Raw genomic sequence first — 24,360 nt, 5'->3', positions numbered from 1 at the left:
CATTTCTGGGGAATTATGGTGTGAGTTGGACCATGAAGAAGTATTATGTGGACTTAAGTTGAACAAAGAGGCCTGCTCTGTATGTGAGGGAGTTAGAGTGGAAAGTAGGGGAGAGGAGGAAAGGAAAGAGAGAAGATGGAAGAGTATTAAGTGAACAATGAAGACCATTTGGAAGAAGGGCTCAACGAATCAGGAAACTACTACTTTCTACAAAACTACAGTGTAGTTCACTTTAAGATTTTTTCTGGGAGCTGATAAAAAGAGAACCAGAACTCATCTTCTGAGTTAAGTTGGCATTGGTTATTGAAATAGAACACCTGGTGTTTATGAGAAAAGGCTATGATTTCAGATGAACTCCCTGGTGTCTATCAGCTCAATCCCCAGTGCTTTGGGAGCAAGGATACATAGGGAGAAAGAACATGTCACTGAAGTTCTGATAAAATGAAGCAATGTAACTTTTTCATGGCACAACTGAGAGAAGATACTCATTATCTAGATAAGTCCTTTATGAACCAAGCTGTGTTTTTATAAGAAACCCACTTTGGTGTGTTTTGGGCCACTTAATTTCAGAACTAGATATACAAATTATATGAAGTTATAGAATACCTTTAAAGAGTGAGTTTTACAAGGAAAGTAGCTACTGTTGCTTTATTTGATTTAGCATGCATTTTGACGTTTATTGTTAAGGGAGCATAGAAAATGGATTGTGGGCCCATACGACAAACAAATTATTTCAGATTTGATGTAGGTTTTTTTTTTAAAGATTTATTTATTTTTATACAAGAAGTGGGGTACAGATCAGAGGTGCAGGAGGGTGAGAGGATTCACCAGAGATAGAGCGGGTTGCAGAACAGGCAGATCGATCAACATACACTGCTGAGGGGAGCAGCGGACGAGACAGGAGAGGTCTGCAGCGCTCTGTGGGTATCTCTCCCTGTCCAGCCGGGAATAGAACCCATGCTGCAAAGGCTGTGGACAGCTTCGCAGCGTTGCACTCAGCCTGCTGCACCACCAGGGAGGCCCTGATATGTAGAGTTCTTACAAAAGAAAAAAGAGAATGATACTACTTAGGAGAAGAAAACATAGTTGTCTTTTCTTGACTTAATTGTATGATTACCTGGTTAAGGAATGGTACTTCTGATTTTTCCAACTCCTCAATGGATAGTTAAGTGGGAGGCCTAAATCTATTTGTACATATTGTAGAACTTACTTTTTGTAAGATCATTACACACTGATGCATGCAACCAGATTAGAGTGCTAACTCTCTCCCCTTAAAAGTATACCTGTTTTGATTCATGACTCTTTGTGATCTGTTGTGGGAACAGTCAATGTGGACTATTGGTTATTCTAAATTCTTACACTATTCTCTCAAGCTAATATTTACATATAAACATAATTGCTTATATATTTTCAAATAATTTTGAACTAAGAGAGGTTAAAAATTAAGGAAGCATTGTTGAATTTGGAAAAAATGTTGAAAAGGAAAAAAACATTGTGTTGGCTAACCAAGAAAGTACATATATACATACAACTTCTCCCTGATAAAGGATAATTTTCTCCTGATCTACATTATCATAGAAATTAATGTGTATTTGCATTTGACTTAGATCCATTTGCATTTTAATATAATCACTTAAACTTCTTTTAAAGAAAAAATATTACTGAAAACACAGTCCACTAAAATTCAGTGCTTTTTTTTTTCCTCCCCCAAACAAGCTATAGAAACGGCTGGAATGGCTTTCATTCCCCAGATAATTTTCATGCTCTAAAAACATGTTTTTATATTGATAGCTACAAAATTACTTCTAGTTTTCAGTTAAGGATATCTTAGAGAAAATACTCTCATTCTGAATATTCTACTTTGAAAATGGTATACTTTATTATAGCATAATACAAGTATACCCAGAACTTTTAGTACCGTGTTTTGGCTCTTCAGTCCTTCTTAGGATTCCATCAGAACAGTGATTAAATTAGTAAGTTCTGATAGTGGTTTAGAAAGGATGTGCTGCCACTTATCTATTGATAACGTTTTATGAACTGCAGTCTTTACTGAGAAACTTGGAAGGATCTTGCATGTTTTCATTCCCATTCAACAAACACTAATTGGTCACTCATTATTTGGCAAATAATATGCACACAGAATTCTGGTCATACAGAAATGGATACCATCTGATTTCTGCTCTTAAGGAATTTATGGTCTGGTTGGAGCATCAGAGACAAGCAAGTAACTTTTAATATAACGATTTTATATTAGCATAGCATGATGCATAACTATGGTCAAAGCAATGGACAGTGAAAAAGAGATTGAATGACTATGAGAAATGTTTGAGATGAGATTATAGACCTTAATAACTAATGAAATGTAGGGTAGGTTGAAGGACTGTGAGAGAAAGTGAAAAGTCCACAACATCCATGATTCCTGGCTTATATGATTGAGTGGATAGAGCTACCCATAAGAAATTAGAGCATATTTGGGGTGGGGTGTTTTGTTTTGATTGTTAGGTTACTTAGTGGATTTGCCTAGCAGACTTGAAAATGTGGATATGGAGCTATTTTGATATTAAAAATAAATGCTTGGGAGCCATTCATATAAGGGTATTAGTTGAATTCATGGTAGTAGATACAAGAGAACTGAAAAGGAACATATATAGGTAGAAGAAATAAAGGCTGAGGACTGAACTCTGGAAGCACCAAAATTTGAGGATTGGGTAGTGGGCAAAGAGCTTTCAAATTAGGCAGAGTAAGCGCAGTTGGAGAAGTAGGAAAGCAGACAGTACTCTTATGGAACATTGAGGGAGACTGTTATAAGAAGAAAGCAATAATCTTTTAAATGCTACAAAAGTGTCTTGAATAAAGACTTAGATCATTCACTCAAAAGGAAGTATTCATTCTGTCTAATTTTCCTTTCAATCAGTTAGATGAATTATCCAGGCACTGTTGACTTGGAGATGTAGGTAGCAGTAAGCAAAATGAGCAAAGTCTACCTTCACAGAGCTTATTTTTTAGTGAAAGGCAACAGTCAGTGAATCAAATAAGTAAATAAAGTATATCAACTGAGGAATGGGTGCCTTCACAGAGAAAATGATGTTTGAATAAATACCTGAAGGAGGAAAAGTATGTCCTTTAGGTGGAAAGCATTTGAGGCAGTGGGAAAAACCATTGTAAAAACCTTGAAATAGGAGTAATGTGGGATGTCCCAGGAACAGCAAAGTAATATGATGAGGCATAGTGAGTGAAGAAGTGAGAAGGGGGTGAGGTCAGAAAATAAAGTCAGATCACTGAGAACTTGTGCTTTCAATCTGAATGAGGTGGTTTATCAATCAGTTTGTGAGCAGAGGAATATATTATATGATTGAACATTTTAACAGATTTTCCTGATGGTAGTGAATAGACTGGTAGGAAGGGTGAATGCAGGGGAAAATCACTTATTGGGTGGTGTTTATAACTTAGTTGAGAGAATTGGTCGCTTTGATTAGCTCTGAGCCTGGCAAGAAGTAGTTGGAGTTGTGTTATATTTTGAAGGAGGAGAACAAATTAATTTGGCAAATAAAATATTATCGGTGGATTTGCCAAAAGCAGTGTTAGTAGAGTGGTAAGAATGTAAGAAAAAAAATCAGTGGGTCAAATATTAAATCAGAGGTGAGGAAATTGAAACAGCAATTATCTACTACTTGTAAAATAAGTCTGATAATAAGCTAACACTCCAGGATAATGTAGAAAAACAAGAAATGGCTTTTTCCATTAAAACAATGACATCTTGCCATTTGCATTCACGTGGACTTTGATGGGATTTTGTTAAGTGAAATGTCTCAGAAGGAAAAAGATAAATACCATATGATTTCACTTATTTGTGAAATAAAAAGAAAAACAAATGCAGGTGAAAAACGCAAAAACAAAAAACAATTCCTTAGATTTGATGGTGGGTATGGTGTGATAAATATACAGCTGCTGAGGTGATAATTGTACACCTGAAGCCTGTACAGTGTTGTAAACTAAAGTTATCTCAATTATGGAGGGGGGGAAGGCTTTTTGTTTCTTAGAATAGGGAACGAGCATCTTTATGGGGAAAAAAGGATGAAATCTGTAATAAATCTGGAAAAGATTTATGGAAATAAGGCCCGCGGGAGTTACAAAAAAAAAACATTTCCAGAGTACCCTTGTGCTTTGGCTTGAAACAATGGAAGAATGTATGTTCTACTCAGCAATCAGGCTTTATCTTAAACTGAGATGAAAAAAGGAGACTTTTAGTGGCTTTCCATCCACTCATAGTTAAAGCAGAAGTCCTTTCTATTTAGTGGCAAAAGAAGTAAGAATTGACTAAAGTCTAGATGATTTTGAGAATTAAGGAAAAAGGATTTCATTTGTTCATTTAATGAACACTTATTAACCATTGACTATGTCCCATGTGTGTTTCTAGGTTCCAGAGATTTTAAATAAACCAAATATATGCACCTGATATTGCCCTAATGAGTCTTACATTCCAGTGAACAATGAAAAGAATATGTGCCTGGTAACTCTTGTTGTGGGTTGAGAAGGCAAACTAGATTACCTGATGATACAGGGATGGATGGGCGCAGATTGACTTCTAAGAGAGTTGCCAAAGGACTTTGGGAAAAGCATACTGGGCTACATATTTGTTGAGTAGCAGAAAGTATGGTATGGAAAACTTCACTGTTAGTGCTCAGTAGCCTAAAAAATTCACAAAGAAAACAAATAACTTGGTGGAAGAAGATTGGGAATTAGGAAGTTGAATATCGAAGCCTTATAGAACAACAACCATGAGATTTACTTTTCCTTTTATTTATACTCCACAGTTCAAACAATATAATTCCAAAGAAAGTGTATCAAAAAATGTTGAATTAAATTGCTTGTTTGATTGAAATGCAAGAATTCATAGTAAATACTTTAAAGTATAAAATGGTAAGGTAAACAAATGGCTTTTTCCTTCTTGCTAGCATAGAATGTATAATTATATATCTATTTTACTCCTCAGTTTCCATTTTAATTAACAATTATCTAAATTTCCCAGATCTGAAAGATTATTCACCTTGTAACTTTAGTTCTTTTACTATCTCAGTGTATTCTAGTCTACTATTTTTACTCTACTGTGATACTTTACCTTAATTATTTATAAGGACATGACCAGTATAGCTAGTGGTTCAAAGCATTAGTGTTTATTTCTGGAATGTAAGTACTTCAGCTTCGAACCTGTGTCAAGTTAGACTGACATGACTATAGCTGAGGTAAAAATATACCTCTAAATTAATACTGTTTCTTAGAATGTAATGCCTCTAGATTCTAAATTCTAATGAGTTTAATTACTTGACTAAGTCCTACTACTTTTTTTATTGAACTTCACTTAAAATACAGTGTAAGTATTTGTCTATATCATAAAACCAGTTCCAAACACATTGTGTGATACTATGGGGGTTTGCATATATAAATTGTGTAAAGTGTAATTTTTTTTTTTTTTGGGTAGTACAAATAGAATTTTTTTTTAGATGTGGAGAAAAGAGAAAGTGATTACCTTGAATACTTAATGTGACTAAAATAAAGACTTGAATTGGGCTGTTATGTTTAGAATATTGAGGTTGAAGATAATTTTCATCCCAAAAATCTATTTTCTGGAGCTGTGTCATTCTGTTGAAGTTATTTTATTTTATTTTATCTATTTTTTACATCATTTTTCATTTTTGCACAGTGTATGCATTTTCATTTTGGTTATAGTTCCCATACAATTTCCACCCCCCTTATTTTGACCCTAATCCCTCCTCCCCTCTTCCCCACCCCCACCCCCACAGTGTCTCTGGTTTATAGTTGCTTTTGTTGATTTTGATTTTTACTTTATTATAATTAGTCTTTTTCCTGGACCCTTATTTAGATTTTCTAAATTCCTGCTATGAGTGAGACCATCTGGTATTTTTCTTTTTCTTTCTGGCTTATTTCACTGAGGATGATCCCTTCCAATTCTATCCGTGTTGCTGCAAATTGCATGAGTTTATCTTTTTTGATTGTTGAGTAATATTCCATTGTGTATATGTACCACATCTTCTTGATCCAGTCATCTATTTTTGGACATTTGGGTTGTTTCCAAAGCTTAGCTATTGTAAATAGTGCTGCTACAAACATAGGGGTGCAGGTGCCCTTTGGAATTAATGTTTCTGTGTCCTTTGGGTAAATACCTAGGAGTGGAATTGCTGGATCATATGGAAGCTCTATCCTTAGAAGGTTGAGGAATCTCCACACAGCTTTCCATAGTGGTTGGACCAGTTTGCACTCCCACCAGCAGTGCAGGAGAGTTCCTTTTTCTCCACATCCTCACCAACATTTATTGTAGCTAGTTTTTTTAATATGTGCCATTCTCACTGGTGTGAGATGGTATCTCATTGTAGTTTTGAGTTGCATTTCCCTGATTACAAGTGATGCTGAACATTTTTTCATATTCCTGTCGGCCATTTGCATTTCCTCTTTGGAAAAGTTCCTTTTTGGCTTTTCTGCCCATTTTTTGACTGGATTATTTACTTTGTTTTTGTTGAGTCTCTCACCTCTTTGTAGATTTTTGTGATCAATCCTTTATCATTAGCGATGTGTGCAAAAATTTTCTCCCAGTCAGTGGGGTGTCTCTTTGTTTTGGTTACTGTCTCTTTTGCTGTACAGCAGCTCTTTAATTTGATGTAGTCCCAGCTGTTGATCTTTGTCTTCACTATCACTGCTTTGGGTGATGAGTCTTTAAAGATGTTGCTGAGGTGTATGTCATGTAGTGTTTTACCTATATTTCCTTCTATATATTTTATGGTTTCAGGTCCTATGTCTAGTTCTTAAATCCATTTTGAGTTGGTCTTTGTGCATGATGTGAGGTAGTAGTCAAGCTTCTTTCTTTTGCATATAGCAACCCAGTTTTCCCAGCACCATTTATTGAACAAACTTTCTTTGCTCCATTGCATATTCTTTGCTCCTTTGTCAAAGATTAGTTGACTGTGAATTTGTGGGTTTATTTCTGGATTTTCTTTTCAGTTCCATTGGTCTGTGTGTCTGTTCTTGTTCCAATACCATAGTTTCAGGCAGTCTAGGTGAGTTCAGGAAGCAAAGATACCTGTTCTAAGATTGCAAGCCAGGAGGGCACTTCCCTGTGCCCGTGGTCTGCCCTGGTGGTGGCTGGATCCCCTCTGGGCTCCAACTGGCAGCCAGATGGGGCCTGGCTTGTGGGGGCTTTTCAGCTCACCTGTGGCTGTGGGGGCAGCCCTTTCCCAGTTCCATCTATGATGGGTTTTTTTCCATTGAGGTTCAATTCTTTTACTATAGTGATAATGTTCTAAAACTAGGGCAGGATTTTTTGGGAGGTAATTTATGCCTCTTAACTTTTTATGTTGAACTTGCTGCTAGTAGTAGAGAATAGAATTTAATTTTTGCTTAGTATTTTCATTATTTGTGTTCTTACACATTTTTTCTATAACTAGCTGGTTTGGGTGGAAGTATAATCCAATGAATTGGTCTATATGGAGAAAGAATCAGTGTTATTGGCCTTTTAAATCCTGTTTGAGAACATAATGGAAAGGGCACTGTGGCAGATACTGTGGAAGATTGATTGTTTTAATTTCTTGTAATCAATTAAGCTAACCACACAAGCAGACAGCAGAATGGTGTAATAGGAAACTAATAAAAAATTTAGTTAATTTAAGAAATCAACTGACAAAGGCCTTTCACTTAAGTATGTTTTCAAGAGTCTCATCATCACTTTCTAGGAAACTGGAACCTTTGATTATCAGAAATGCAGGCTGCAAACTTCTAACACGTCAAGAATCCATTAATTGTATTTCCTGTAATTCAGTAAATTTTAGGTACTATTTTTATATCACCTTTAGTAACTGGCATAAGTAGAATGGTATTTGTAAAAATAGGAAAAAATTTCTCATTGATTTTTTTATCTCAACTTTTATAATATAGAGTGTCACTTCTAATTAAGATGGAATCGTTTAGATAACTAACATTAATACTAAAATGAAAAATAAATTACATGGGTTTCTTGTAATTTTACAGCGTTTTGAACTCCAAGATTCAAGTACCTCAGTGCTTCCTAAGGAGATTGTGCGAGTGGAGAGGATGACTGAAAACCGTGTCTCTCAGGCTCTTGTGACTGTCCAGATTGCAGGAAAAGAGGTCACCATTAAGGTAATGAATCCAGTTTATATATATTTTTTAAGATTTATTTATTTTTGCATACAAGAGCTGGTGTACAGGCCAGATGTGGGGGTGGGGGTGGGGTGAGAGGATTCACCAGAGACAGAATGGGGAACAGAACAGGCAGACTGACTGAAGTACACTGCTGAGGGGAGCAGGGGGTGAGACAGGAGAGGTCTGCTTCGCCATGGGGTTGCTCCTTGGCTGGTCGGGGATCAAACTCATGCTGCAGAGCCTGTGGATTGCTTCATAGTGTGGTGCTTAACCCCTTGCGCCACCAGGGAGGCCCAGTTTATATTTCTAACATTGCTTTGTCCTGCCTATTTTTATGACTTAAATTGGATTATTCCCTTATAAATCTTCTTTGGTTCTATAGTATCATATGTATATATTGTGTCTGTCTAACTATCCAGAGTCATATATGTTTGTAAACCGGAAAAGTTCAGGAAAAATGGGTAGCTTTTTATTAAAAACCGAAGTCCACCTTTGGGAAAATTAAACACAAATGTTTTGAAAGCATTTCGTGCTTTGAATTCTTGATAAAATGTGTTTTCAAACACAATTTAGCAGCTAAGGACTAATCTTTTCAAATAAAAGGTTTCTCAACTATCAATATATAAAATAGTTAAACAAGGAGTTGCTCTAGTTGACCAAATTTTAGAAGAGAAGGTCAATATTTGGTCATCTGATTCTTTCTTTGAGGAGCCTAGGAACCCCAAGAAATGATAGAAACTATCAAGAGGCAACACACCCTGAAAAGGCTTGACTTAACTAAACTATATGTGAATGTAGGAAAGAATAAATGCTTATTTACCTTCTGAAGTTATGACAGAACAAACTTTCATGATGTACTTTTTTGTTTGCTTTAATGTGAGATTATTAAAACTTAGTCATGTTACTACCCTTATTCATTCCTTAAACTAAACATTAATTATGACTAACAAGAATCAGGCTCTGTATTAAGATATACTGCATGTCTACTGTATAGTAGTCACTATCTCTTTGCATATGTTATGCCATTAAATTCCCCCGTAACCCTGGAGGAAGTTTTATTATCTCCATTTTATAGATTAGAAAGCAGATGCAAAGAGGCTAATTGAGTTACCAGCTAAGAAATAGCACAGTTGAAACTTCTAGACAGGATCACTCTCTACTACACTCTTCTTTATCCTTCAGATGAATGAACTCACTGAACTAATTGTTGGTGTAGAGTGGAGGCAGATGAGAAAGGACTGCATTGGACTGGCTATGGGTATAGAAAAGAAAGTAATGCTTGGAGTCAGAAGAAGGAGTAGAGAAAGTTTCATAGAGGAGGGGGCCTTGAGCTAAGTCTTAAAGTGTGACATAGTTTTCCAGTGGCTCATCAATGGAAGGTTGCATGCATATTTCTGTCACTTTAACCAGTATGTCCAGAGGCATGAGGTGTGAGCAAACTTTTGTTACTTGCCTCCCTTTGATAATGACTTTCTAACTTCATTGCTTACAGTTCCTTTCAGTAAGGCTTCTATATTGCCACCAGATGACCTTTCTTTCTTTCTTTCTTATTTTTTTTAAAGATTTATTTATTTATTTATACAAGCACTGGGTACAGTCAGAAGCACGGGAGGGTGAGAGAATTCACCAGAGCCAGAGCGGGGAGCAGAGTAGGCAGAAAGACCGAAGTACACTGCTGAGGGGAGCAGTGGGCAACAAGAGAGGTCTGCGCGCCATGAGGGACCCTCCTCCAGTGGCCGTGGAGCAGCCGGGAATCGAACCAGTGCTGCAGAGGCTGTGGGCAGCTTCGCAACCCAGCACTCGACCGCTGTGCCACCTGGGAGGCCCCCAGATGATCTTTCTTAATGCAGATTTAATCTTGTCACTTTTAAGCTTAATGTTTTAAGGTTCTTGTAGTATAAAGCGTGATCAAGGCCAGAGTTCTCAGGAAAGTACAGAAATCCTTTCCTGATAAGGCCCTCAGGAGACTAATAAGGAGGTAGGAAATACAAGGAAAAGTAGGTATGAAGCATGGTAGGAGATACTTTAAGATATTTCTGGGCCTCTCCTGGTGGCACAGCGGTTGAGCTCTGGGCTGCGAAGCTGCCCGCACATCTGCGGCGCCGGTTCGATCCCAGGCCGCCGGCGAGGGTCCCACATGGCACCTGGTGAATTCTCTCACCCTCCCGCACTTCTGACTGTACCTAGTGCTTGTATAAATAAATAAATAAATCTTTTTTTTTTTTTAAAAAAAGATATTTCTAAGTGGAAAACTCAAATAAGAGTGGAAAAGGATTTGTGGACAGATTTTAGAAATCAGGAGGTCTTGGTAATTTGGGAGAGTCCCAGTGAACTTTTAAAAAATTCTGTACTTAAAATTGAAATTTGACCCAAAAAACCTTTCATTTTCAAGTAATGACATTGTTATCATATGCTTGAAAATAGCATGATTATTATGCAAATGCATATAGCATGGAACTTTAATTTTTTTTTTTTACTTTAATTTTAAAAGAATGATGGATATTGAGGTTTGATGATAATGATCTTAGATCTGTGAATGAGAAATTAGGTGCTGTTCTGAAATAGTTAAAACAATGTAAAATTGAACAATGAATTAGTGGGGGCCTTTAAATGACAGTTATGTGCTTTCGTATACTAGTATTTTGAGAAAAATATATATGTATTTTATTTACCTATCTTTATAGGTGCCAGCTGGAACCAGACCATTAAATCAGCCTTGTGCATCCGACTGTTTTATACAGACGTTAAGCCATAAGCAACTACTGGCTGAAATGATGCAGTCTCACATGGTTAAGGACATATGTTTAATCGGAGGAAAAGTAAGAATGGCAGGATCACTGCGAAATTTTGTTTCTTAATTTTTGGTTGTTTTGACTTATTCCTTGAATGATTGTATTTCTATTTGTAGGGTTGTGGAAAAACAGTCATTGCTAAGAACTTTGCAGATACTTTAGGATACAACATAGAACCTATCATGCTCTATCAGGTATGATGTTCATCTTTAGCACTTGGGCTATAAACATACTGTGTTTGGACCATCAGTAGAATTTGTGGATATTCTTCTTTAAATTATTGACTGTTCATTTTGATATGGATAAATAGGTGAAACAGCAATCAAATTAGAGAGCAATTATAATTGTTTGGAGCTATCAAAAGTGTGTTTTAGAATAACTGATATGTACAACATACCAGGATCTGTTTTTCAAGAGAGGGTCAGTTTATGTGCTTGTGTGCACACGGTATATTTAATATTAATACTTAAACAAAATGGGTTTTGTCAGCAGTGGGACATATTTAGGTATTCATCAAACAGATTATTTCTTTTATGGTGATGAAATATATATAAAAAATTTTACCATTTAGATATTTATGTGTATAATTCTCTGGCAATTAATACATGTACAATGGTGTATAACAACACCACTATCTATTTTCAGAATTCTTTTTTATCAACCCCAATAGAAAACCCATTCCCACTGAATAAAAACTTCCATTCCTCCCTTCCTCTAGATCCTGATAATCTCTAGATACCTTTATGTCCATGTGAATTTGTCTATTCTAGGCATACTCCATATTACGTAAAATCATAAAATGTTTTAAAAATTTTTTATTGAATTACCATTGGTTTACACCCTTGTTAGTATTTTGGAAGTGTAGGCTCTCCGCCTGCAGGTCACTGTAGTGTACCCACTGCCAGAGACCCAAGGTCCCCCACCTGTAGTCCATGTGTTCTCCCAACCCTGTTCTCATCCCTCCCCTTTCCCTAGATCATATGATTTTTGTCATTTTGTATCTACTTTATTTGATTTCATTTTTTGTTTATCCACTTGTATGTTTATGAATACTTGAATTGTTTCCTACTTTCTGGCCATTGGGAATAATGCTTCTTTGAAAATTAGTGTACAAGTATCTGTATAAGTTTCTGCTTTCAGTTCTTTTAGATATGTACCTGGGAGTGGTTTTACTAAATCATATTGTAGTTTTTTTAACTTTTTGAGGAGCTGCTAGTCCATTTGCTATAGCAGATGTACCATTTTAACATTCCCACCAGCACTGCAAAAGTGTTCCAGTTTCTTCACATTTTCAATACTCATGTTTTCTGGCATTTTCTTGTTTTGTAATATCCATGCTAAGGGGCATGAAGTGGTAACTCACTGTATTTCCATAGTAACTTACATTATTACTAAAATCATTTTGTGTGTTTCTTGGCCATTCGTATATCTTATTTGGAGAAATGCTTATTCAAATTCCTTGCCTATGTTTTAGTGTGATTGCCTTTTTGTTCTTCAGTTGTAGGAATTCTTAATATATTCTAAATATTAATCATCTTCAGCTGTAGGATTTGAAAATATTTTTTCCCATTTTGAGGGTTATCTCTAGTTCTATTGATAGTATCATTTAAAGCACAAAAGATTTGATTTCAATAAAGACTTCCTTTGAGATTGCCTGTATTTGTGGTGTTACAATAAATAATTGCCAAGACCAATGTCATGAATAGCCCTGTATTTTCTTCTAAGAGTTTTACAGCTTTAGACCTTACATTTAGATCTCTGATCCATTTTTTAGTTCATTTTTGTATATGGTGTAAAGTAAGGGTCCAAGTTCAACCTTTAGCATGTGTATGTTATCTCTTCCCAGTACCATTTGTTGAAGACTGTGCTGTCCTTGTGATAGTTTTGCCATCCTCATCAATATTAATTGACCGTGTGTACAAGGATTTGCTTTTGAGTTCTTTGTTCTATTCCATTGTTCTGTGTATCTATCCATATGTCACTGCGTACTCTTTTAATTACAATAACTTGATAGTAAGTTTTGAAATCAGGAAATATGAAGCCTCCAACATTTTTTTCTTTTCCAGGATTGTTTTGACTTGTGATTCCATATGAATTTTTTTTTTTTAATTTTCATTGAAGTAACATTGGTTTATAAAATACAGATTTTGGGTGCACAACATGACATTTTGACACCTATCTATACTGCATTCCCTTGCAAATCTTTAAAACTCTCTAATGGGAAACCAACATTGCCTGGTGATCGTGATTCCTATTTACTCCCAAATGCATTTTTTTCTCTATATTCAACCCAATCTGCTACTACTCCAGAACTTCTTTCAGATTTTATCTTCTGCCTTCTCTCACACATTTTATCTCATTAAAATGACTTTCATCATTCTTACTCCCTTAGAGTTATTCAAAATCCTTTCATTCTTAAAAAACCCAATTTTCATTCAATACTGCTTCCATAAAGAAGTCTCTTGTTTTTCTGTCAATATAACAAAGTGATGCTATACTTGAAGAAGTATCAGTGGAATCCCTGATGCATTTAACAAAATAATAGTAGTGTTCAAAACAGATTCCTTTGTCACTAATTACTTACATTACCTGATGATTTTGTATGCGTTGTTCTCTCTATTTTCTTTCTGACATATCAACTTTTTTAAAATATGTGTGTGTATGTCTATATGTATTTTAATGAACTACCATTATTTTACATCTTGTTAATTTTTTCACAGTACAGGATTTCTCCTCTCAGGTATGGTTACCATAGTTCTCCCCCGCCCCTATTTCTCCTCTCCCATTCTTCCTCTCTCCTTCCTCCACCCATTTTGTATGCCTCAGATCTATGGTCAGCTTTTTTGGGTCAGTTTTAAAGTTTGTCTAATCCTTTGTTGGGTTTCTTTATATTCCACATATGAGTGAAAACATCCAATATTTATCTTTTTCTTTCTGTCTTGTTTCATTTAGACTAATGCCTTCAAGTTCCATCCATATTGCTGCAAACGACAGCAACAGTTTCCTTTATGACTGCTGACTAGTGTTCCGTTGTGTATATGTACCACATTTTCTTGATCCACTCATCTGTTCTGGGGCATTTAGGTAGTTTCCATGTCTTGTTATAATTAATAGTGCTGCTGTAAACATGGGAGTGCTGGTTTCCTTTCGTATTAGTGTTTCTGTGTTCTTTGGGTAGATACCTAGGAGTTGAATTACTGGGTTATGTAACAAATCATTTGAGGAACCTCCACATTGCTTTCCATAGTGCCCGGATCAGTCTACATTCCCACCAACAATGTAACAGGGTACCTTTTTCTTCATACACTCACTGGCACTTGTTTCTGGTTTTTGGCTATGGGCCATTCTCACATGTGAGAGGTGCTATTTCATTGTGGTTTTGAGTTGCATCTCCCGGATAAGAGATGATGAACGTTTTTTCATATGCCTATTGGCCATCTGCTTGTCTTCTTTGAAGAAGTGCCTATTTAGCTCATCACCCCTTTTTTTGATTGCTTGTTTTTTTCTTTTTTATTAAGTTGTCTGAATTCTCTGTAGAACTTCGATATTAGTCCCTTGTCTGATGTATGGTGTGGAAATATATTCTCCCACTGTGTAGGGTGTCTCTTCATTTTGGTTACCATCTCTTTCCCTGTACAGAAGCTTCTTTGTTTGATGTAGCCCCAATTGTTTACTTTCTTTGTTTTCCTTGCTGGTGGAGAGAAATCTGCAAAGATGTTTCTGAAGTTTATATCAGGGATTATTTTGCATATGTTTTCTTCTATGTACTTTATGGTTTCAGGTCTTACACCCAAGCCTTTTGTCCATTTTGAGTTGATTTTCATGTATGTTTTGAGATCATGACCTACTTTCATTGTTTTGCATGCGGTAATCCAAATTTTCCAACACTATTTATTAAAGAGACTTTCCTTATTCCAGTGTAGGTGCTTCACTCCTTTGTCATACATTAGTTTTGTATAAATGCGTGGTTTTATTTCTGGGCTGTTAATTCTATTCCATTATCCTGTATGTTTGTTTTTGTTCCAGTATCATGGTGTTTTAATTATTATGGCTTTATAGTACAGTTTGAAAACTGGAAATACAATACCTGCTTTTCCCCCCTTTTATGATTCCTCCATTAGTTGGTTTCACTTAGCAGATGTTTGGCTATTTGAGGTCTATATTCCAGTATTTATCTTTCTTCTTCTGGCTTATTTCACTTAGTACAAGCCATTCCAACTCATCTATTTTCTGAAAATTGAATGAGTTTATGTTTTTTTATTGTTGAGTAGTATTACATTGTATATATATGCCACATCTTGAGTTAATGATCCAAGTTTATAAAAAAAAAATAAGGAATATGAATTAATGTGAAGAAACTTTAGTAGTGATGTCCTGTGTTTCACAAATAATGATTTGGAGAAAAGAAAATAAATTTGGGCCTCCCCTGGTGGTGCAGGCCATTGAGCACTGCGCTGTGAAGCTATCTGCAGCCTCTGCAGCACCGGTTCCATCCCTGCCGGCCGGGGAGGGTCCCACATGGTGCGGCAGACCTCTCTTGTCTCGCCCGCTGCTCCCCTCAGCAGTGTATTTCGTCAGTCTGCCTGTTCTGTTCCCCACTCTGTCTCTGGTGAATCCTCTCACCCACCCACACATCTGGCCTGTACCCCAGTTCTTGTATAAAATAAATAAATCTTTATTTAAATATATTTTGAAATGAGTTTTTATAGATTGATTTTATGTCTACTGAATTTTTTTTTAGGGTGTCAATTTGTTTATTTTATTTTTTCTTTTTCATTTTTTTATTAACATTTATCATTTTTTACATTTTTTTATACTGAATTTTTAAAAAGAAATTGTTGAGGGGATGGAAGATGCCATGAAAAATACTCTGTTCTCTTACAAATCACCCCTCTTGTTTTTATCAGAGATCAGAATCCAGATAGCTCAGCATGCCAGTTCATCTGCCCATTCTTTTCCATAGCTCATGTTAGAAGTGATTTAAGAATGGCATTTTATCATCTCACAGTCTGTTAACCATAAACTTTTTAATTTCCTATGAAAATATTTTACTGTCAAATAATGGGAGGAAAATCTAATTCATAAATAAATTTATAAAACGACTTAAGTTTTGTTATAAACAGTTTCTTTTTTTCCACTTAGAGGTCAAGGATAAATGTAAGTTTGATTTCACCAATGCCATTACATTGGAATCATGTGGAGATTTTTTTGAGGATATGTCTTTTCACTTTTACTTCATCCCAATTTATTAAATTATTATTTATAAAACCATAAATATTGGGCCTTCCTGGTGGCGCAAGGGGTTAAACACTGCACTATGAAGCAATCCGCAGCCTCTGCAGCACAAGTTCGATCCTCAGTTAGCCAGGGAGCTACCCACATGGCAAAGCAGACCTCTCTTGTCTCGCCTGCTGCTCCCCTCAGCAGTGTATTTCAGTCCGTCTTTCTGTGCTGTTTCCCACTCTGTCTCTGGTGAATCCTCTCACCCCTCACATCTCTGGCCTGTACCCCAGCTCTTGTATGCATATATAAATAAATCTTTTTTTAAAAACCCATAAGTATTTAATTCACATTAAAATAAAAACTCTCATTATAATGAAAACTAGAATTTAAGGCTCACCAGTTTTTCCAAACTAGTGTTTGTGTCCATTTCTATAGTAGTTTTATGATGTTTTAAAAAGGAGTGATAAATTATCCTAAGATAATGTGCTTAACCTGTAAAAATTATTGTCCCTTCATCCTACTGTCCTTTAAAAGGAGAACCAAGCAAGGAGTCTGTCTGTTTCAGTTCACATTTCTCAGCTCTATTTGAAAGCTACCAAAAGAATCCTGCCTTTGAGAATTTTATCTTTATATGTGAAAGAATTCATTTAAGCAGCAGAGATTTTCTTACGTGTTTTAGGAGAGTAACAGTATGCTCACAAAAGTATTTTATTACTTTGCTGTTCCACTTATTAGTTGATGGATAAACAAATGTATCAAGGTACTCCTGTTAAAGTTGATGACTGGCCATGCTGTGTTCTGCTAAACATCTGATATATGATGCCAGCATCTTCTAGTTACTATCACAGAGTAAGGTCATTTGCATACCCTGTTCTAATCCTCTCCCTGCAAAACATTGGTGATGACGATTGAAAGGCGTGTAAATTTTCCTATCAGAATATTTTACATGTTCTCTGAAATTCTACCTACCTTGTAGACTCTTGCCAAGAATTGGAAAACTGTTATAGAAATAAACAGATGAATCACATATCCTGAAAATCCCTTCTCCAGTTTTGCTTTTCTGCTCCTTAATCTTCAGAGAAATGTCTAGTAGAAAAATGACTGCTGGAAGTATGGACTTTAGACAGAATGGAGAAATATTATCATGGTAACATGAGCTCTATAATAGCTCATTGATCTCTTATGGAACAGAGGAACTAATTTAATAGACTTAAAGAATGGATTTGGGTTTTATAATAATATAGTAGATGTTAATGAAAAATTTCTAGAAGTTTGACCTGACATAGAAAATTTTGTGGGAATAACTAACCCAACATCTGTTTCCCTGGAAGATGTAGAGATTTCCCTGTTATTTGTACATGTATAAAGCTACACTTAATCTTTGGGTTTTGCTTTATTTTTAGACTTGGCTATTTTTAGAACTGGATGTCATACAAAGAAAAACAGAGCCTTAACGCAAATTTGTGGCAGTACATAAAATATGTTTTATAATAGGTTATAAAAATCTTAAATCATTGGGCTCAAGTATTAGGTCAGATTCCTTTAACGGGTTATTCTTTATTTAGTATTGAAGCTAGTGATTTCATAGTAATGAAGAAATACAAATTATTCTTCACAACCAGATAAGGGCATATTTCCAGATTTCTTTCCACACCATCATAAACAGCACCAGATCTGAGAATTCTTTCTTCTGTTTGAGTACAAGTTGGATTAAAAGCCAAGTGAACTCCAGTCACATTTTTAAGGTCAAATTTATGGTACTTTTAATGAAAATAATTACCCTGTAAAACATATTGAAGTATTAGGATACTTCACTGCAACTTCATAGTTGACCCCTTAGCTGTTTTTCTTCCTGAAGCTAAACTCAAACCAAATCTTTTCTCCATCATCCATCTAATCTACAACCCTACTTCTTTCTGCTTATCCCAAATAGTTTTACTTCTCTTATTTTCTCTCTTCTGTATTCACTGCTCTATGATGGATTTATTTATTTGCTGCTTATCTTTGCCTTGACATTCCACTTCTATCTTATGAAGATGTCAAGGTATTTATTTTCATTTAAATGGTGTATATTCAACTTTGGGAGGCTGGCTTTTTTTTTTTTTTTTTTTTAGGTAATTTGAATATAGGCTTCAGATGTACAGTTTCTCACCTCAGCAGCTATGTATATCATACCACACCCACCACCCAGTGTACACTCTGCATCCACTGCCTGCCAGTCAGTCCCATCTTGCCTTTCCTTCCTCTTTCTTCCTTTTTGGTAACTACCATTCTGCTGTCAGAATCTAAGGGTTTGTTTTTGATTGGTTTGTTCATTTGCCTATTTTTCTTTCCTAATATTCCAAAAGTGAGTGAAATCATACATTGTCTTTTTCTTCCTGATTTATTTCATAAAGGATAATGCCCTCAAAGTCCATCTGTGTTGTTGCAAATGGCAATCTTTCAACAGTCTTTATGCCCGAGTACTTCTCCATTGTGAATATATATACCACATTGTCTTTATCCAGTCATCTGTTGTTGGACACTTTGGTTGTTTCCAGATCCTGGCTATTGTGAATAGTGCTACACTGCAATGAACATAAGGGCGCATATATCTTTTCAGATTAATGGTTTCATATTCTTTGAATAAATACCCTGCATTTACTTGGATTAAATGGTAAATTTTTTGAGAGGCTCCATACTGTTTTCTATAGTGGTTGCACACCAATAGTGCACTAGAGTTCCTTTTTCTCCACATCCATTTCAACACTTGCTATTCTTGACTTTTTTATAATAGCCATTCTAACCAGTGTTAAATAAAATCTCACTGTGGTTTTGGTTTTCATTTTCCTGAAGATAAGAAATGTAGAATTTTTTTTCTTGTATCTGTTGGCCATTTCTGTATCTTCTTTGGTGAAATGTCTATATAGAGACTTACCCATTTTTTAATTGGGTTGTATGTTTTCTTGTTGAGTTGGGTGAGTTATTTATAAGTTTTGGATTTTAACTCCTTGTCAAATATGTGATCTGAAAAATATCTTCTCCCATTCAGTAGACTACCTTTTTTTTCATTTTAATGATGATTTCTTTTGCTGTAAAGCAGCTTTTTAGTTTGATATATTCCCATCAAGTCTTTTGTTTCTCTTGTTGTTGGAGATGAAAACATCAGTAAGGCTGACATCAAAAAGCTTATTACCTATGTTTTTTATGGCTTCAGATCTTCAAGTTCATAAGTCTATAGTGACCTTTATTGAGTTGGCAGCAACTTATATTTGAACATATTCCACAACTGCAATTTTTTTCTTTCTTCTCCTCATGTTTTGTATTTTTGCTGTCTCATTTTACATCTTTTTATTATATAATTCCCCTTGACTAATTATTGTGTAGTTAATTTTTACTACTCTTTGTTTACTCTTCTTGCTACTTTATAGGTGTTCTATGAAAGAATTTTACTGTGTGAGTATATATTTGAAAGTGAGAATTTTTCCCTTCTTTTATCTCAATTTTTGCTTTCATTTAGTGCCTTTTCTTTTCAGTTAGATGTCATCCTTTAACATTTCTTAAAGTTGCAATTTAGTGATGAAGTCCTTGGCTTTTGCTTGTCTGGAAAAGTTTTGATCTCATTTTGAGTATGTTATGCCATTCACTTCTGGCCTGTAAGGTTTCTCTTGAAAAATCTGCTAATAGTCTTACGGGGTTTCCCTTGTGTGTGTCATGCAGTTTTTCCTTTTGCTGCTTGTAATATCCTTTTTTTATGTTTAATTTTTGCCATTTTAATTATAATGTGTCTTGGTGTGGTCTCTTTGGATTCCTCTTATTTGGAACTCTCTGGGCTTCTTGCACCTCGATTTCTGCTGTTTTCCTCTTGTTTAAGTCCCACTTGGTCAATGTGTATGCTTTTTTAATGTATTGTTGAATTTGGTTAGCTGATATTTTGTTGAGAATTTTTTTACATCTATGTTCACTAGAGATATTATGACCTCTAGTTTCCTTTTTTATCTTTTTGCACTGTACTTGTTTGGTTTTAGTACCAATATTTTGCTGGCCTCATACAAGGAGTTAGAAATTTTCTCTTCTGTTGCTTTGGGGGTGGCAGCATTGAGAGCAGTGCAGGATGGAGGACAGATAATTCAAAGTCCAAGTAGCAAGAGAGCGCAACCTAGAGGGGTTCACATCTCTGGAGATGCAGCTCCTTCCTCCATGCCAATCTCACATTTATTTCGTATTAGATTCAGGGAAGGTGGGCAAGTATGTGAAGGAATGTGTGGAGGAATGTGCCTGATTGGGGTGTGTATTGGGGATGCATGATAGTATGGCACAAGCTAGGAGGAAGTGAAAAGGAGCTGTTGGGGCGGGGGTGCCATTGTTGCTGCTGATCAAAACATCCTATCTCTAGTCCCTGTTTACACTTAACTTCCTGTCAGGGTGGTCTAGCTAGCTATGCTAATATGGCCATAATGTCTGCCTGCAATTTTCAGCAGATGTCTTCATACCAAGACTTTTTTTCCTGGTGAGAGGCTCCCTGCCTGACTCTACATTTTAGGTTGACCAGCAGAAATTTAGGGTGCCAAGACTACATCCTGAGAACAAAGAGGGCTGGGGAATCCACACTCTCACTTTTCAATTTAAAGATGAGTCAAACTGGGAAATGTAGTGATTAGAATAGGAAGGTTTTCTGAACATTTCTAAGAAAAACTCCATGACTGTTCTTGAAAACTAAATAATAAATACTCTTTACTTTTGAAGACTTAATTCAGAATATATTTAGAAAACAAATTATTTCTATACCCCAAACAGTTTTATTAGCATATTCACGCATATTGCTAGTGTTTTCCTTTTGTGGACAGTTAAGGTTTTGAATGGGAATCAAGCAAATTGGTACTATCACTCTGAATAACAGAGCTGACAAACTTTTTCTATAAAGGACCAGATAATATTTTAGGCTCCGTGGACCATGCACTCCCTCTAGAAACATCTCAGCTCTTATAGTGAAAAAGCAGATATAGGCATACATAAGCATACATAAACAAGTAAGTATGGCTTTGTTCCACCTAATTATGCTTTTGATTTTTTTTTTGTATTGTTTATTGAAATATAATTCACATGTAGTAAATTCAGTCTGTTTTGACAAGCATACTGCTTGTGTAACCACCACCTCAGTTGAGATATAAGACATTTCCATTACCTCAAAAAATTCTCTGGGCTGCTTTCTAGTCAAAATCTCCCTTCCAGGCCTTGGCAACTATTGTCCTCTTTTCTTTGTTTGTTTTGTCTTTTCCAGAATGGCATATAAATAAATTAAACAGCCTTTTCAGTTTTTTCAGCATGTTACATATCACATTTGAGATTCATCCACATTGTTGCATTATCAGTAGCTTGTTCTTTTTAATTGCTGAATAACTTATCACATTTTCATTAGTGTTTATGTCAATTCTTCCATGTACCTGTTTTGTAGCTTCATTTCAGATGCTCAGCCTTTCTCACCTAGATTATCAACAATGTCTTTTTAAGCTTTCTGCCCATTTCCAGCCTAGGTTTTGCCCAGTTCATTCTTCCAACACTGAATTTTGTGTTTCTCTAGTTTTTCCCATGCCTTAAAACTTTTAATCACTTCTCATAGTTTGCAAGATTATCTAATTTTGTTACTTTTTGTATAGTGTGCTTTTTTTTTTTTTTTTGGCCCCTCTAATTCTTTTTAAGCCAGGTTTGAGACCGCAACCCCTGCAACTTATATTCACCTTTTAACTCCAGCCATAAAGAATGATTTGCGTTTTCCCCAGTGTAACTGACTTCTTGATGTTACAGGGCAGGGAGAGGGGCAGCCCAAACCCCGCAAACCTGCCTATTTTAAATGGGTTCTGTCATCCGCCACATTAACACAAAACATATGAGACTTTAATGGGAAGGAACTTTAATACAATTAGGAAACAATACAGAAAAGGCAAAAAATATAGTTTCTAAATCAAGCACCCAATGTTACCCTTCCCCTCGTGGGTAAAAGTCCACCCAAGCAGGATTGGCCTAGAGCAAGGCCCCAAAGCCTGCCACAAGTCTAAAGTATCTTCCAGTGGGGACCCACAGAAAAGGATCAGAAACAACCAGACAAGCCCAGAAGGAAAGAGCAAAATTAAAATCAAGATAAAAGCTGCCATTGTTACCTCCCCACGGGTCTCACCCACATCTGTGTCACCCAGTTCATGACCAGAAGGCAAGCACAGTTTCTTTACGTGTCTCTAGGCTCCATGTGCCTCCTCCAGGTTTCCTTCTGGCTCCATCCTGCTTCCTTCCTTCCTCAGTCTCCTCTGCCGCTTCTTCTCTCCCTGCTCAGCTCCACCCTCCCTTTGGGTGGAGAAGGAGACCTGGAACCTCCCTCTTTCCTGGGGACCACCCTGTTACATTGGCATATCCATATCCATACTTTTTTGCACTGTTCATGCTGTCTGAACTCTTGTCCTGTGGACCAATTTGCTTACTTTTCAAAAATTAACTCTAGTACTCTCACCTCTATGTTTTTTTGTGAGTCCCCACTTTGACTTTCATGCACTCCCTCTTTATTTCAGCAGCTCTTAAATGTACTTGTTTGATAGATACCACTTATTCTGTACTATGGTGATCAGGGTTCTTCATTAAATTCAAGATGCCATCAATTGTAAGACAACATTATTTTAGATATTGCTAAGAAAAAAAGTGCAATGAATTAAATATGAACTAAGACTTTGTCACTTGTAAATTTTATTTTATTTTTAATGAGAGATCTCTTTTAGATTTTAGATTATGTATCTCTTGTACATGCAGAGAAAGCAAAATATAAAAGCAATGAATGGTTGAAGTATTTTTAAAATTTCTTCACCTTCAGAGTCTGACTCTTCTAATACTTTTGATTCAATTGTACATGTTCAAGTTATTTCACAAAATATGCTCTGTGTCTTCTGTGCTTTTTCAAGAACAGAGTGCTCTTCTATTGTTTGCAGTATTTTCTTCCAAGCTGCTGTCAGCTATTCTGCTGGTTTTGATACTGGTACTCTCTTGAATTTAACAACTGTTGACAGAAGTATTTTTAGGCAATATCTGGGACTTATATTCTTTCCACTTTGTCCTGAATTTGTTGTCTAAAGCACAAATAAATTACTTTGTCTCTTTATGCCACAAACAGTATACACAGCCACGCATACACTTGCGTGGGCAAAGAAAACTAGCTGGCCAGCAGCTGTTGTAAGATTCTGTTAATTGAAGATGCACCCTGATTTTAGAGATATTAAAATGTAGAAAGTATGCAATTCAGAATCGATAAATTTGGGAGTTTGTCTTTTCCATCATTTGTAAGCTCCTCAATGGCAGGGACAATGTGCTGTTCAATTCTCTGTTCTTACCACCAGAACATGCTGGATATCTGTTTGAGAGAGTGAAGCTTCCTAATCCTATGTCCTCTATGAATCTTGTAATAGACACTGTAAGGGTAGTTACTTTTTCCTATTCATGGAGATCTTCCTTATTTTTTGAATAATTTTACATTATTCCACCATATGGATATACTAGAGTTTAGGCAATCAATCTCCTATTAATGAGCAATTGGGTTATTTGTAGTATTTAATAATTAGAGATTAGTTTGCTGTAAGTAAGTTTGCCTATACACATTTTCATATTGTCAGCATTAATTCCTGGAAATGGGATTGTTAGGTCAGTAGGGAAATATATACATGTCTTTGTTAAATATTGTCAAGTTTTCTTCAATAAGTATTATACCATTGCATTCACCAAAAATGCCAATAGAGAGGGCTAATAAGCATCATAATGTTTTCCAATGTGATAGTTAAAATGGCATCTCAAGAGTAGTTTCAATTTAATTTCTTACAGTCAGAAGTTGAAAATCTTTTTTCTATTTTTGGGAGCTGTTATGTCTTTTCTTAGTAAATTATCTCTTCATTTCCTTTGCCCACATTTGCCTTTTATCTCTGATATATTTTGGTTAGGTTTTCTCTGTCAGTTGCCCTTTTCCTTTATTTATGAATAAATTATTTCTTGCCTTGTAATATATTTAAAATAATATTTATAGATAAATTCATTAATATTTTGTCTTATTGTTTCTAGATTTTAAGTCATGATTAGACTTCCTCATTCCTAGGGTATGGGAGGTTTCACCCATACCTTTTTCAGCTTTTATATTTACTGTCTGTAGTCTTTGCACATAGCCCCT

General features: G+C 35.7%; 1 protein-coding gene across 2 annotated transcripts in view; it reads left to right on the top strand.

Annotated features, from left to right (window-relative positions):
• Positions 1-24,360, top strand: part of VWA8 (von Willebrand factor A domain containing 8) — a 364,311-nt gene that overhangs the window by 100,031 nt on the left and 239,920 nt on the right. For both annotated transcript variants that reach the window (XM_054701470.1, XM_037526940.2), the window contains 3 exons: positions 8,038-8,169; positions 10,857-10,991; positions 11,081-11,158. In XM_054701470.1, coding sequence (XP_054557445.1) covers positions 8,038-8,169; positions 10,857-10,991; positions 11,081-11,158 — 345 coding nt within the window. The remainder of the gene's footprint in view (positions 1-8,037; positions 8,170-10,856; positions 10,992-11,080; positions 11,159-24,360) is intronic.

This window comes from Talpa occidentalis, unplaced genomic scaffold, assembly GCF_014898055.3.
Source record: "Talpa occidentalis isolate TD23 unplaced genomic scaffold, MPIMG_talOcc4v2.1 talOcc4.5, whole genome shotgun sequence".
Lineage (NCBI taxonomy): Eukaryota > Metazoa > Chordata > Mammalia > Eulipotyphla > Talpidae > Talpa > Talpa occidentalis.
The sequence above is the reverse complement of the archived record's forward strand: the minus strand, read 5'-3'. Positions and strand labels throughout refer to the sequence as shown.